The sequence below is a fragment of the Octodon degus genome, unplaced genomic scaffold (genome assembly GCF_000260255.1).
Source record: "Octodon degus isolate 3935 unplaced genomic scaffold, OctDeg1.0 scaffold00056, whole genome shotgun sequence".
Classification (NCBI taxonomy): Eukaryota; Metazoa; Chordata; class Mammalia; order Rodentia; family Octodontidae; genus Octodon; species Octodon degus.
This window is the reverse complement of record NW_004524632.1, coordinates 12,527,391-12,540,131: the sequence shown is the minus strand read 5'-3', so window position 1 is coordinate 12,540,131 and position 12,741 is coordinate 12,527,391. Positions and strand designations below refer to the sequence as shown.

At 55.4% G+C, this 12,741-nt stretch overlaps 2 protein-coding genes across 4 annotated transcripts in view; both read left to right on the top strand.

Moving 5' to 3' along the window:
* Map3k14 (mitogen-activated protein kinase kinase kinase 14) overlaps window positions 1-9,433 on the top strand; it is a 34,611-nt gene extending 25,178 nt beyond the window's left edge. For all 3 annotated transcript variants that reach the window (XM_023717948.1, XM_023717949.1, XM_004633835.2), the window contains exons 7-16: window positions 1,914-2,043; window positions 2,185-2,316; window positions 2,658-2,762; window positions 4,136-4,299; window positions 4,663-4,813; window positions 6,068-6,400; window positions 6,523-6,626; window positions 6,936-7,080; window positions 7,929-8,029; window positions 8,274-9,433. In XM_023717948.1, the coding sequence (XP_023573716.1) occupies window positions 1,914-2,043; window positions 2,185-2,316; window positions 2,658-2,762; window positions 4,136-4,299; window positions 4,663-4,813; window positions 6,068-6,400; window positions 6,523-6,626; window positions 6,936-7,080; window positions 7,929-8,029; window positions 8,274-8,438 (1,530 nt within the window). In that variant the 3' untranslated portion in view covers window positions 8,439-9,433. The remainder of the gene's footprint in view (window positions 1-1,913; window positions 2,044-2,184; window positions 2,317-2,657; window positions 2,763-4,135; window positions 4,300-4,662; window positions 4,814-6,067; window positions 6,401-6,522; window positions 6,627-6,935; window positions 7,081-7,928; window positions 8,030-8,273) is intronic.
* Window positions 9,434-9,730: 297 nt separating this feature from the next.
* The window catches only part of Spata32 (spermatogenesis associated 32), a 10,691-nt gene continuing 7,680 nt past the window's right edge, over window positions 9,731-12,741 (top strand). Inside the window, exon 1 of the mRNA XM_004633951.2 lies at window positions 9,731-10,064. Coding sequence (XP_004634008.1) covers window positions 9,881-10,064 — 184 coding nt within the window. The 5' untranslated portion in view covers window positions 9,731-9,880. The remainder of the gene's footprint in view (window positions 10,065-12,741) is intronic.

Below are 12,741 nucleotides of genomic sequence, written 5' to 3'. Positions count from 1 at the left end.
AAAAAAAAAAAAAAAAAAAAAGAGTAATCATGTAGGCAAATGAGTGGAAAGGTGGCTTGTGGATCTGCCAGTGGGCTGAGCACTGTCCACATGTGTGAATCCAGGGATTCTTTCCTGTGTGTGTATGCACAAACCCACAGGTAGTGGCTAAGCCTGGAAGCTGTTCTAGGGAGGCAGTGGGGGCAGCTCTGGACTCTGACCTTCAGCCCAAAACCTGGTACGAGGCTCTACCCCAGCGAGCCCAGAAGTCTAGGCTTGCTACCTCATCTGGAGTGGCAGTGGTGAGACCACCCCACGATGTCCAGCTGAGGCTTAGAGAACGTTGCACACGTGCCTGGCTTGTGTCAGTTGGTCACGTGAGCGTGCCCGCCCCAGGCCAGCCCCTCCTCCAGGGAGCTGGAGGCCAGGGCCCCTGCTCCGACTCCTCAGCACCCTTTCACCTGCTTCCTGGAGCTCACCCAGACCCCAGAAGCCTGCCATTGGAGGTTTCCTGGGCTAGTCAGCCCCCTTTCAGTGGAGGTGCTGCAACTGTCTCAGGGCTGCCGAGACACAGGTCTCTTCCATGTTAAGATAAAGACTCCCGCCCTGCCTTGTTCCCAGCCCTTAGCATCTTCAGTGTTCCACAGCACTGCAGACCAAGCCAAACCTCCAGCAGTTCCATTTATTTAGAGCAAGTGGTGTCTTTATTCTGAACTTTGTCACCCCTTTAAAAATCAAGACATAAGTTGAAAGGAAAACCTTCCATTCTTAGACAGTCGAAGTGCTGACAGAGCACAGGTGCAGCTTCGCAAGCCTTGAAGTCAGCCCAGACGACTTCGCCCCAGCGCCGTCGCAGCTTCCTGAACACATCCCGTCCAGCGAGTACAGCATGCTGAGCACTGAGCAGGCGCCAGATGGCCTGCAGGAGAGGCGGAGCTGGTCTCTCTCCCATGCAGGATTAGCCTGCAGGGCCCTGGGGTGCTTCATACTCTCGCACCATCCCACTGGAGACACTGACAGTGCAAGCGCTGTTAGTGAATCATTCTCATCAAATCAGTGCCTTTGAAAGCTGGAAGCAGATTAAAGTCCAGGTTCATATGAATTGGTTAAATAAACCAGGTATTTTCTAACCAGAGAGACATTTTCCACTGATCAGCAGAAGTCCCAAGGCCTCTCTACATCAGAACTCCAGTTTGCACAGTCAGGAAGTCTCTAAACTGATTGCCAATCTCTGACATTCTTGTGGTTGGCTCTGTTATGTCTGCTGATGGCCAGCCGGGCACTGGCTGTGCTACCCTCGGGCAGAGGCCATTGGCCCCACCATTCACATATGGTAACATGTTGGAAGTGACACATGCAGCTTTATTTTAAATAGCCAAGCCTGGATCTAAGCCCAAGATGCCTGTGTCCAAGGCCTACTTCCCCACCATGCCAAGCTGCTTGGCCCTTGCAAAAAGCTGCAGATGTCCCCAGTCCTGCAGTGCATGGCACAAGTGGCCCCAGCGAAACCTCCCCAGTAACCACATTCATTCCCAGATGGTGGGGAAATTAAGAAAAATACTGAAAGGACACTGGGGACCAGAGGTACCTGGCACATGGGAAACAACCTGCTTCTGAGGAGACATGGGTGCTGACCTGTGCAGCGCCCCGGCTGGGGAACGAGGTCCTGCACTGGGCACCTCAGAGCAACAGTATGCCCGGAGGCTTCAAGCAGTGTAGCTCCCACAGTGGAAAGGGTGCTGTGAAACCTCAGTCGTGAGCATTGCCCCGACACCAACCATTGTCCCTCAGGCCAGCATCACCTGGCTCCATGCAGCCTGAGCATTATCCCAGGAGCAGCCCAGCTCTGCGTATGGAGCAACGAGGTCCCAGTAGTATAGCAGGCACCCAGCTGGCCCCTTACCCTGACTCAAACCACCTCTGGGCGCTTTCAGGTACGAGTTGAGGTGTTTCGAGCAGAAGAACTGATGGCATGTGCAGGACTGAACTCACCCCGAATCGTCCCTCTGTACGGCGCAGTGAGGGAAGGTCCTTGGGTCAACATCTTCATGGAGCTGCTAGAAGGTAGAGTCAGTGCCACTCTTGCTCCCTGAGTTTTGCCAAGGTTGATTTGCTGTCTAGCCAGTGCACACTCAGCCTCTCCTCGTCCTGCCCTCAGCTCATGGTGGTTGGGAAAGCCCCATGTGTTCTGCCTGTGTCTCCTAGGTGGCTCCCTGGGCCAGCTCATAAAGCAGAAGGGCTGTCTACCAGAGGACCGGGCCCTCTTCTACCTGGGCCAGGCATTAGAGGGGCTAGAGTACCTGCATGCACGAAGGGTTCTGCACGGAGATGTGAAAGGTGAGGCTCTGGTCCCTATGGCTGCTCTGCCTTCCTGCCTGGTCAGGTCTCCTGGCAGCAAGTCCTGATCTGACTTCTGTGCCTATGGGAAGGGAGTGGCATTGTCCAAGCTCACCTGGCTGGACCCCTGGATGGAATGGGGTAGCAGAGTGAAGTAGCAATGTGTTGCTCCTGCCCCACCCCCACACCTCATTCTGTGACTGAGGAGATACCAGAAGTAGTAGCTGTCTTATAGGATCAACCAGAAAATTGGCTTGCTGGAGACCACAGTGAGCCAGAGTGAGCCAGGTCCCATGTAACTCACTTGTCCCCTTCCTCCTGTGTCGGGTATCCACCTGCAGCTGACAACGTGCTCCTGTCCAGCGATGGGAACCGCGCAGCCCTCTGTGACTTTGGCCATGCTGTGTGCCTGCGACCGAGTGGCGTGGGGAAGTCCTTGCTCACAGGTAAAGCCACACTGTGGCTTTCACTGGTGTGCCTTCAACTGTGGAGCAGGTGGCATGTGTGCTGGTCACACGGGCTCTTGTTGGGCTTTGGTGGAGTCACAGACCCTGGTGCCCCATTCTGCTCCCCAAGGCAAGGCACTGTGTGGTGAAAGCCTTTTTAACTTCCATTATTCTGAATATTTACATAATCTACCCATTAAATATGGTGCAAAGTGGTATAAAAGGAAAAAGTTCTCACGTTCCTCTTGCCCAGAAAGTTGATTGTGCCTACTTTATAGATTTCATGGTTTTTTTCTGTGCCTGGTTTAGCCCATTATAATACAACTTCATGCCCTGTTTTCTTCATGTATAGATAGTGTTAAGCACAAAGTGGTTCTGTTTTGACCATAAGAAAAGCAGTCTTTTAGAAGTACAGATTGAGGTGCCGGGGAGGTGGCTCAGTGGAATAAGCGCTTCCCTGGCAAGCGCAAGGGCCTGAGTTCAATCCCAGGTTCCGAAAAGAAAAAAAAATAGAAGTACAGATTGAACATCCCTAACAGGAAAATCTAAATGCTCCAAAATCTGCATGTTTTGAACATTGACATGATCCATGTGACAATTCCATACCTGAGTTCATGAGAAGCTTCAGTCAGAACTCAAGCACACTAAAAACACTGTAAAAATTATTGTGGGCTGTGTGTAAAGTGTGTGCAACACATAAATAAGTGTCCTGTGTGTGCCTGTGCCAGGGCACAGCATTGGCTACATAGGAACACTCCACTTCATAGGAACCCAGAGCACTTCTGGCCCTCAGCACGTCAGGCAAGGGCGTGCAGTGGGGACAAACGTGGGTGTGTTGTTAAAGGCTTGTGCTGCAAACCAACATGGACCCCTGACTCCTACCTTATAGTGGCTTTAGAGGGCTTTTTAGTGTTATAGTACAAAAACAACTTCTCATATCGTTTGAAGAAAATAGAGCTGACCAAAAACTTAAAACACAAATCACCAGAAAAATTACATTGTTAACATCTCTTATCTTTTTATGCATAAAAGTTTCTGCTATTCATTTTTGTTTATTTTTGGAGTTTTGGTGGGGTTTTTTCCACGTAACTAGTATTCCTGAAACATATAACAATAATTACCTTCCTCAGTTGAGCTGCCAGCATCCAGCCCATTCCATGTTACAGCCGAGCCTTTGTTGTGGCTGAAATGTGCTCTGCTCCAGTTCCGAGCCTGGTTGAGTGAGCCCCATGGACTCCACTTGGAGGCTTCCTTTTTCAATGTGAAATGTGCCTGCTGTGAGCAGCGCAGGAACTGCAGGAGCTGACAGGAGTGGGCTTTCGCAGGCTCCTGCCCCACCTCACAGTGCTACTTCTGCCTCCCCCTGGCCTTAGGTGACTCCATCCCCGGCACGGAGACCCACATGGCCCCTGAGGTGGTGCTGGGGAAGCCTTGTGACACCAAGGTGGATGTGTGGAGCAGCTGCTGCATGATGCTACACATGCTCAACGGCTGCCACCCCTGGACCCAGTACTTCCGAGGGCCGCTCTGCCTCAAGGTCAGCTTTCAGAACAGCAGGGCTGAGAAGCCAGTGGGCTTTGGTGGGTGCTACAGACTTGAGAGGGCCTAAGCCGGGGAAAGCCAGGTCATAAATGCAAGATCCTGATTAAAATGCAGATCCCCCAGCTAAGAGGTGTCCCCACTTACGGCAGGCACAAGCCCTTTCCTGCCTGTGACTTGGGCCACCTCCACCTGCCTCCCAACAGGCTCCCTTTCAAAGAGAAGCCAAGCCTTGTCCAATCCAGATCCCTCCAGTGCCTGGCTAAGTGGCAGATGGTGGCCCAGTGTCAGTGGGAGGGCAGAACAGAAGGCAGGGTGCTGAGCAGGAGATAGGGCCCGAATGCTGTCTTTCGGCCCCCAGATCGCCCGTGAACCTCCGCCTGTGAAGGAGATCCCAGCCTCCTGTGCCCCTCTCACAGCCCAGGCCATCCAGGAGGGGCTGAGGAAGGAGCCTGTCCACCGTGCATCAGCCAAGGAGTTGCTGGGGAGGGTGTGTGGGGCGCTGCAGCAAGGTGAGCACCAGCTGGCCATTCCTGGGTGGGGCAGAAGGAGGGCTTTCCATGGTAGACAGGGGGCCCAGAAGGTGGAGGTGCTGGGGCATGGTTAGGGGACACAAATCCATTAGGGATTAGAGTGCAGAATGAAGCCAGGTACCACTAGACAGTAGGAAAAGTCAGAACCTTGGCACAGCAAGTACTGATGGGGCTGAGAGCAGTGGGACCCCTGAGACCCAGCCCTGCCACTCTTGGTGCACTGCAGAGGATGCTAGTGCCACATGAGGCCCCGTGCACCTGTGGACCCCTGCTGCTGTGGGCTGCTGCAGTTGGGCGCCTCCCCACAGGAGAGGTGAGAGGGAAGCGGTAGGGATGGGTACCACCAGCATTTAAACCCTGAGAGCAACAGGGCCTGGTCAGAAGCCGCAGAGCTGGGGAAGAGGAACCAACAGGAGACACCCAGAGCACAATGTGCTGCTTTAAATTAGAAGCCAGGCAGTGAGAGCACATTGTTTTTTTTTTTTGTTTTGTTTTTTTTTTTTTTTGGTAGAACTGGGGATTGAACTGAGGCCCTTGTGCTTGCTAGGCAAGTGCTTATTCTACTGAGCCATCTCCCCAGCCTCCCAAGAATTAGTTTTTATTTTTTCAATTTTTTTTTTAATTTTTATTTATTTGAGAGAGAGAGAGAGAGAGAGAGAGAGAGAGAGAGAGAGAGAGAGAGAGAGAGAGAGAGGTGTGTGTGTGTGGCCAGCTCAGCCCACCAGGGGGCGAGGCTGGCTGGCATGTGGTGCTGGGGGATTGAACCGCGGTCCCCGATGCTTTGCTAAGCTTGTTCTAAGTAGGTGCTTTAGACCACTGAGCCATCTCTCCAGCCCCGAGAGCACATTGTTGATGTGCAGTCAGATCAGGCGACACGTGGAGCACAGTGGATGGTGCCCTAGAGGAGGAAGGCGGTGGGTACGGGAGTGAAGGAAATAACCGAACAGGAGAGAGCAAGGACGGCACCGGTCGGCACTGCAGAAATAGAGTGGCGCTGTCTCTGGACTGTTGTTCTTGCAGAGTTGGGACCCAGCCCACATGGGTGAGCTGCCACCCCAAGCTGCTCCCACGACGCTGCGGCCACATCCGGTCTTCCCACTAACAGTGTCCCCTGGAGCTGACTGTAGATGGTAGAAGGGAAGTAGGAGGACAGAAACATGCCATTCCTGGCACAGCCCCCTCAGGAGACTGCCACACTGCCACCCAAGGCCCATGTCATGTGCTCTCTTACAGTGGGAGGTCTGAGGAGCCCTTGGAGGGGAGAATACAAGGAGCCCAGACGCCCACTGCAAGGCCAGGCCGCCTGCCCCCAGACTCCACACGCCCAGCTGCAGGAGTGCTCACCCCCGGATGGCAACATGGGTTCAGCCCTGACAGTTCATCCACCTCTGCCGCCAGAGCCCCCAGAGCAGAAGGAGTCTCCCGCTCCGAACCTGAGCCAGGAGGACTCTGGTCCCTGGGAAGCCTTGCCTCTGTGCTCCCTGGACCCGGCCCCAGCGAGGAGCCCCAGCTCACCGGGGCACAGAGCAGCCCTCCCCGAGCTGGAGCTGCAGCAGCTGGAGACAGGTAGGGCAGCAGCCGCGCTCTGCAGCAGCCGGCTCCGCTGGCCTCCCTGTGGGTCAGCTGCTGGGCCCTCCTGCATGGTGGCCTTCTGCCAGTCTTTACCTTGTCTTCCCCTCTTTCTGCAGAATTGTTTCTCAACAGCCTGTCCCAGCCTTTCTCTCTAGAGGAACAGGAGCAGATTCTCTCATGTCTCAGCATCGACAGCCGCTCGCTGTCAGACAGCAGTGAGGTAAGCCGCCTGGGACCTGGATGCTGGGTTCTTGGCCTGGGTACAGGTTGGAGAATGGGCTGTGGGCAATTATTTATTGGACAGAGCCTGCTCTCCCTTCTTGGAGAGTCCTCGCTGAGGAGGCAGGGTTCAGGGTGCAACAGTGTGCCCAAAAGAGGAAAGGGGCTGAGTTGCTGGCACAGTGGGAGACCCTCTGGCCTCAGTGGAAATAGGCCTTGCCCTGTGCACACCCCCAATGAGCCCATCTCCTCTCCTTTGAGGAAGACAAGCCCAGTGATGGTCCCTAAGCCCGAGCCTGCTCTGTTTCAGAACCCATCGAAGGCCTCTCAGAGCTCGAGGGACACCCTGAGCTCCGGCGTCCACTCGTGGGGCAGCCAGGCAGAGGCTCGGAGTTCCAGCTGCAGCACGGTGTTGGCCTGGGGGCGGCCTGCTGACACCCCTAGCTACTTCAACGGTATAGCCCAGCAGCCCTACGTTGTCGAGCAGCCTGGGACTGGGGTCATGGATTTGTGTCTCCCTGAAGGGAAGAGAGGGAGGCAGCTGGGACCCAGATGGCGAGATCCCTGCCCCAGGAGACAGTGGAATAACAGGACCATTGTGAGGCCACTGGCTTCCAATGGCATGCCAGCAGCCCCATGCTAGGGAGGAGAGCAACTCTCCTGGCCTGGAGGCAAGACTGAGGAGTTAGTGTCTTCTGAGGAGAAAAGAAAGGAACAGGACTCCTGAGCCCACGTGTTGTCATCCATAAGACGGCAGCAGGTTGTTGGCTACCTCCCCAGTGGAGGTCAAAAAATGAAGATGACAGCACCCAGGCTGGTGCTGAGCTGGGTGCATGGGCTGTGTATGGCTTTGGTAGATGAGGGCTTCATGGGCTCACAGATCGCAGCCTCCCTGGGTTGGCATGACTGATGCCAGCAGCCCGTGGCCTGGACCAAAGCCACTCCTTTGGAGAGTGAAGAGTGGTACAGGGTCTTCAGTCCCTGTGTTCAGTCCCTCTCTTTTGTACTTGGGCTGGAACTCCACTGCGCCCAGCAGCTGCCCCAGCTAGCAGCAAGCAGCCTTAGCTTGCATGACACCCCAGGTTCAATCCCCGGCACCTCTAGTGTGGGTACTCTGACTCCGCTGGCAATAAGCAGCACAGACCCCAGGGCTGCAGCCAGGAAACCCCAGATGTGTGAAGCTGGCCATGGCTGCATGGCGTTTACTTCACTGCTTCCTCTCGGCAGCCTCAGCTGTGAGGGACTCCACAGGCCCTCCTCCCAGGGGTGACAGCTGCTCTCCCATCACTTTGCCCACCTCTAGGTGTGAGAGTCCAAATACAGTCTCTCAACGGGGAACATCTGCACATCCGAGAGTTCCACCGGGCCAAAGTGGGAGACATTGCAACTGGCATCAGCAGCCAGGTGAGGCAGGTGCTTTCAGAGCCCTGGAAATGCCAGCCCAGGGAGCAGGTACAGCCTCTACTGCCCCCTGCATCCTGAGGCAAGACTGGCAAGATGGGTGGGGTGGCATCTGCAGTCCTCCAAGTGGAAGGCAGGGCCTGGGGCCACCCAGTACCTGAGGGAGGTGCCCCCAGTGTGGTGGGACTGTGGCTGGGTGCCTTTCTATTTTGCTGAGCATATCAGTGCTCCATCTGCTCCACCCCAGATCCCAGCCACAGCCTTCAGCTTGGTGACCCACGACGGGAAGCCTGTTCACTGTGACATGGAGGTGCCAGACTCGGGCATTGACCTGCGGTGCACCCTGGCCCCTGACAGCAGCTGCGCCTGGAGCTGGAGGGTGAAGCACGGCCAGCTGGAGAACAGGCCGTAGCCCCACCTGCCCCTGCCGACAAGGCAGTGTCCTCAGTGCCTGGTGCTGCCCCCGACGGGCCAGCTACTTGAGGTCTGCTGTACCCTGGGAGCAAGTGAAGTGCCACCCAGGCCTCTCAACTGAGCCTGGTGCCCTGCCCTCCATGTGCAGAGACGGAGGCAGGAGGACTTGCATTATGCCCCCCCCACCAGCCAGGGCAGCAGTGGGCCCAGCCTTGGGTTTGTGGGCACCTCAGCCCCTAGCCTGGCCACCCTGACCATCACCCACTTTGGGATGGAGTAGAGAGGGAGGGGCTCGGTCTGGCACAGGTCCTCAGTAGAACTGCCGCCTCCAAGAGCTGTCACGGCACAGGTCTGGAGTCGACCTGCAGTTAGGCCAGGGACCAGAGGTGGTGGCAGGAGATAGTTCTTGGTCCCCAAGCTCAGCACACGTCACCCACAGCTGGCCACTACTGCTCCACAGAGTGCTTGGCCCCTGTGCTCAGCTTCCGCACCTGTGAGTGCAGAGTGCCCCGCAGATGGGGTGGTGGCTGCTACAGAGCGGCAGGTGCAGATGCCCTGCCTACTACCCTCGTCCACTCGCACTGGTCTGCCCTCCCTTGGCATGGGGACTGCTGCCAGCCACACTTCGCAATCTGGTGACCCCAAAGCACTTTCCCGGCTGCCTGCCAGGATGGCCGTGGCTCTGCATGGCACACCAGGCCAGGGTAGGGAGGGCCATGGTCACAAGTGTGCACACGTGGCCTCCAGACTAGAGTCGAGCACTGTCCCCTCTGCTCCGGGCAGCTGCTCAGGACTCATGTAGCATTAAATCAACTGTGAATCAGAGACGTTTCTCCCCACCGTGCCAAGGTGGACTGTCTCCAGCTGTTCTGTGAGAACAGACTGCTCCATTGAATGCACCCAATGCGCCGGGCCTAGCTGAGGGGCCACCCTTCACTGCAACATGTGGGTTGCGGAGGACTGTGAGGAATAAAACGGTGTTGATAAATGAAAGTCTCTGGGAGCTGGTGGGATGGCTCAGTGGTCTAAAGCACCTACTTAGAACAAGCTTAGCAAAGCACAGGGAGCGCGGTTCAATCCCCAGCACCACATGCCAGCGGGCCGCGCCCCCTGGGGGGCTGAGCTGGCCACACACACACACACACACACACACACACACATAAAATTTTTTTTAAAAAAAGTCTCTGGGCCCAAGCCCCTTTCTGGCCTGCCTGGGCCTGTGGTGGGTCTTAAGGTCCGGAGACAGGGCACCCACTCCCCACGTTGCCAAGGCCTATAACCTTGGCCAAGGTGGGGAGCAGTCAAGTTGCCCTCCGAGCCACCAAACAGGTCAAGTCGACCTTCCAGAGCAGGGCCGGCAAAGAGGGTGCTGTGCTGTCTCCCGCAGCCGCTGGCTGGCAGAGGAGTCCGGTAGTGACCCTGTGCCCAGAACCTGCATAGATGCCCGTGGCAGCAGCAAGGGCCCGGCCATCGGACGTCACAGAGGCAGCAACCTCACAGGCGTCGGTGTCCTCAGCTCCGCCAGCGCCCTCCGCCCCAAGCAAAGAGCGCACTGGAGGCGGAGGGGCAGCAGCCACCAACGGGTACCCCGACGAGACAGCCGCGGCCCGCATGGGGCGCACAGGTGGGGGCATGCTGGGCGGGGGCGTAGCGGAGTACGGAGTACGCGTGGCGGGCAGGAGGGCGACCGGGCCGAGCCGCCCCAGCCACGGGGAGCGCTGCTGTGCGCACCGCACACGTGCTCGCCCTTGGCGAGAAATTCAGAGCATCCTGTGGTCCTCTGCACACCAGACAGTGTCTTGTGCCCTGGAAATAGCTCATGGATTGTCCCAAACGGCAGATAATCGCGGAAAATCGCGTCTAGTGCGTGTTGGTGCGTGGAGCATGCGCGGAAGAGCGCGTCCATGTCTCGTGCGCTCCCTGTGTGTGATCTAGTTTTGCTCCTCTGTGCGAGGGTCCTGCCTTCTCAGACGGGCCTAAGATCACCACTGAAATGACTTTTCCTGGGACCGTCTCTCTCAGGACTTGAGCCAGTATTAAATATGTGACACGCAGCAGCCAGTAGAGAGCCTCGAATCCCAGCCCCTGGTTCCACGGGTGTCTTAAACCCCTTCTGCGCCCTTTATCCCTCTCTCTCAGGCCAGCTGAAGTGGGCTAAACTGAGTCCAGACATAGGCTGGTTGGCTCGGTTTGCAGAAGAGGAAGCGGGCAGATTTGAGTCACGCTTTCCAGTGTTAGATACTGCTTTCCAGCTATAGGAAATATACAGCGACACCAAGGCACAGAAGGCCCTGTGAAATCAGGGCAAAGGAGCAGGACACCAAGAAAAGAAAGAGGCAGGACCATGTTGCACCTCTGAGGCCACCTGGAGTCTGCCTAGCCAGAAGCAGTTGAAATGCCTGAGGGACATGGCTGCGGAGGCCAGCCTTTCAGATGGCACAGTCATGAGGCTTCAGGGCTTGGAGCCAGCCAGGCCTGCTCTGAGCAGCAGCATGCTGCTTCCTCTGAGAGGAGGGAGGCCTAGGTTTGTTTGATTGGGCTCTAGTGCTGGGAGGCTAGCAAGTAGATGGGACAAAGCTGCAGCCAAAATCAGCAACAGAGCTGGGAAGATCAGGAAGCTGCAAAACCGACCTTCGTTGCTAGTGCACTGAGGACTGAGGCTGAAAAGGGAGAGGGGGCTCAAGAGCTGAACAGTGGGCAAGGGGGTCCCCTGGGCCTGCAGAGCCCAGTTGCCCTGCTAGAGTCTGAATGCACAGGGTGTGGACTTGAGAAGTGTGGAGCCCCTGATGGCACAGGCCCAGGACTGGGGAGGCGAAAGCAGGAGGATTGCTACATCAAGCCCAGCCCAAGCAACTTAGTGAGACCTTGTCTCAAAATTTGAAAGATAAAAAATATGGGATAAATCCCAGGGTTTGATGGAATAAGGTAGGAATTTGTTTCTCTGCAAAGACATTTGCTGAGCACCCACCTGATAGAGATGTAAAGTGAGCCCCTCAGATGCCCCCAAAGGTTTAGGGTGAGGGTGCAGCAGGAGGACTAGGGCCACCTCCCGAGCAGCCGCTCACCCAGAGTCCTCTAGAGACCCAAGAGCTGCGGGGGAGGCATCCCAGGCCGAGGATGCTTCATCCGGGCACCTCCAGAAGGAATGCGCCGGCAGCCGCTGGAGTTGGGGCATCGGCACTTTCAGCTTTGTTAAGGGTCACATAAAGGGGGCCCAAGAGCGCTGCGCAGGTCATCTGGTGACGAGCGAGGGTCCCCACAGACGGCCCGGCTGCTCCCTACCACACCAGGCCTCCGAGCAGCCCCAGTAGCCCATGTCCAAGCACGTGGGCTCGCCTTGGTGGCCCTGAATGCCACTGCTGTGCTATGCTGCTATGGTCAGTTTCAGGCTGCTGCTCCTTTGTAAGTCAAATATACTTAGATTTTTATTTTTCATCCACTTTTTCTTTTTTGTGGTACCAGGGATTGAACTCGGGACCTTGTGCATGACAGGCAGGTACTTGTGCCACTAAGCTGTCTCCCTGGCCCCTTTTCATCCACTTTTAAAAGTAAGATAATGTTTTTAGTGCTCTTTTCTACCCTTCTCATTAGTTTTCCTACTTGCTTTTTTCCTCCCAAAATTCTAACCCATATTTTTTAAAAATGTCGAGATTGGTAACATTTATATCATCCTATAATCCTAATCATGTTTCCCAAATAGTTTATATATTGACTCTAAAAATTGAGATTTGGTGCATGCGTTCTACTTTATTGTGACTGTTGTTCACTACAGAGCCAGGAGAATTACTGTAATTACTTTTCTTTCCTAAACAGCCTTTTGTTAATCCCAGAACTTCTCATTGCCTTTTTCTTACACCCTTTGTTTTTATCATAGTGTTTCTTCAAGTGATTCTTCTGGCCAAGTATTTGATCATGTTCTCTTCACTCAGACCTACCGCCTGAGCCCTCTGCCCTCCTGCCCCAGTCTGAATGGGTGTCAGCCTCTGTGCAGGCTGACCTTTGCTGGGTGAACAAGCCGTTCTCTTCCTGCTTCCCTCGGCTGCACAATCATTTTGCTTCAGCACATCCTCAGTTTCTTTTTTTCTTTTTTTGCAAAACCGGGAATTGAACTCAGGGCCTTGTGCTTGCCAGGGAAGCGCTTATTCCACTGAGCCATCTCTCCGGCCCCTCCCTCAGTTTTTTTTTTTTTTTAATTTTTTTTTTAAATTTATTTGTGTGTGTGTGTGTGTGTGTGTGTGTGTGGCCAGCTCAGCCCACCAGGGGGCAGGGCTGGCTGGCATGTGGTGCTGGGGGATTGAACC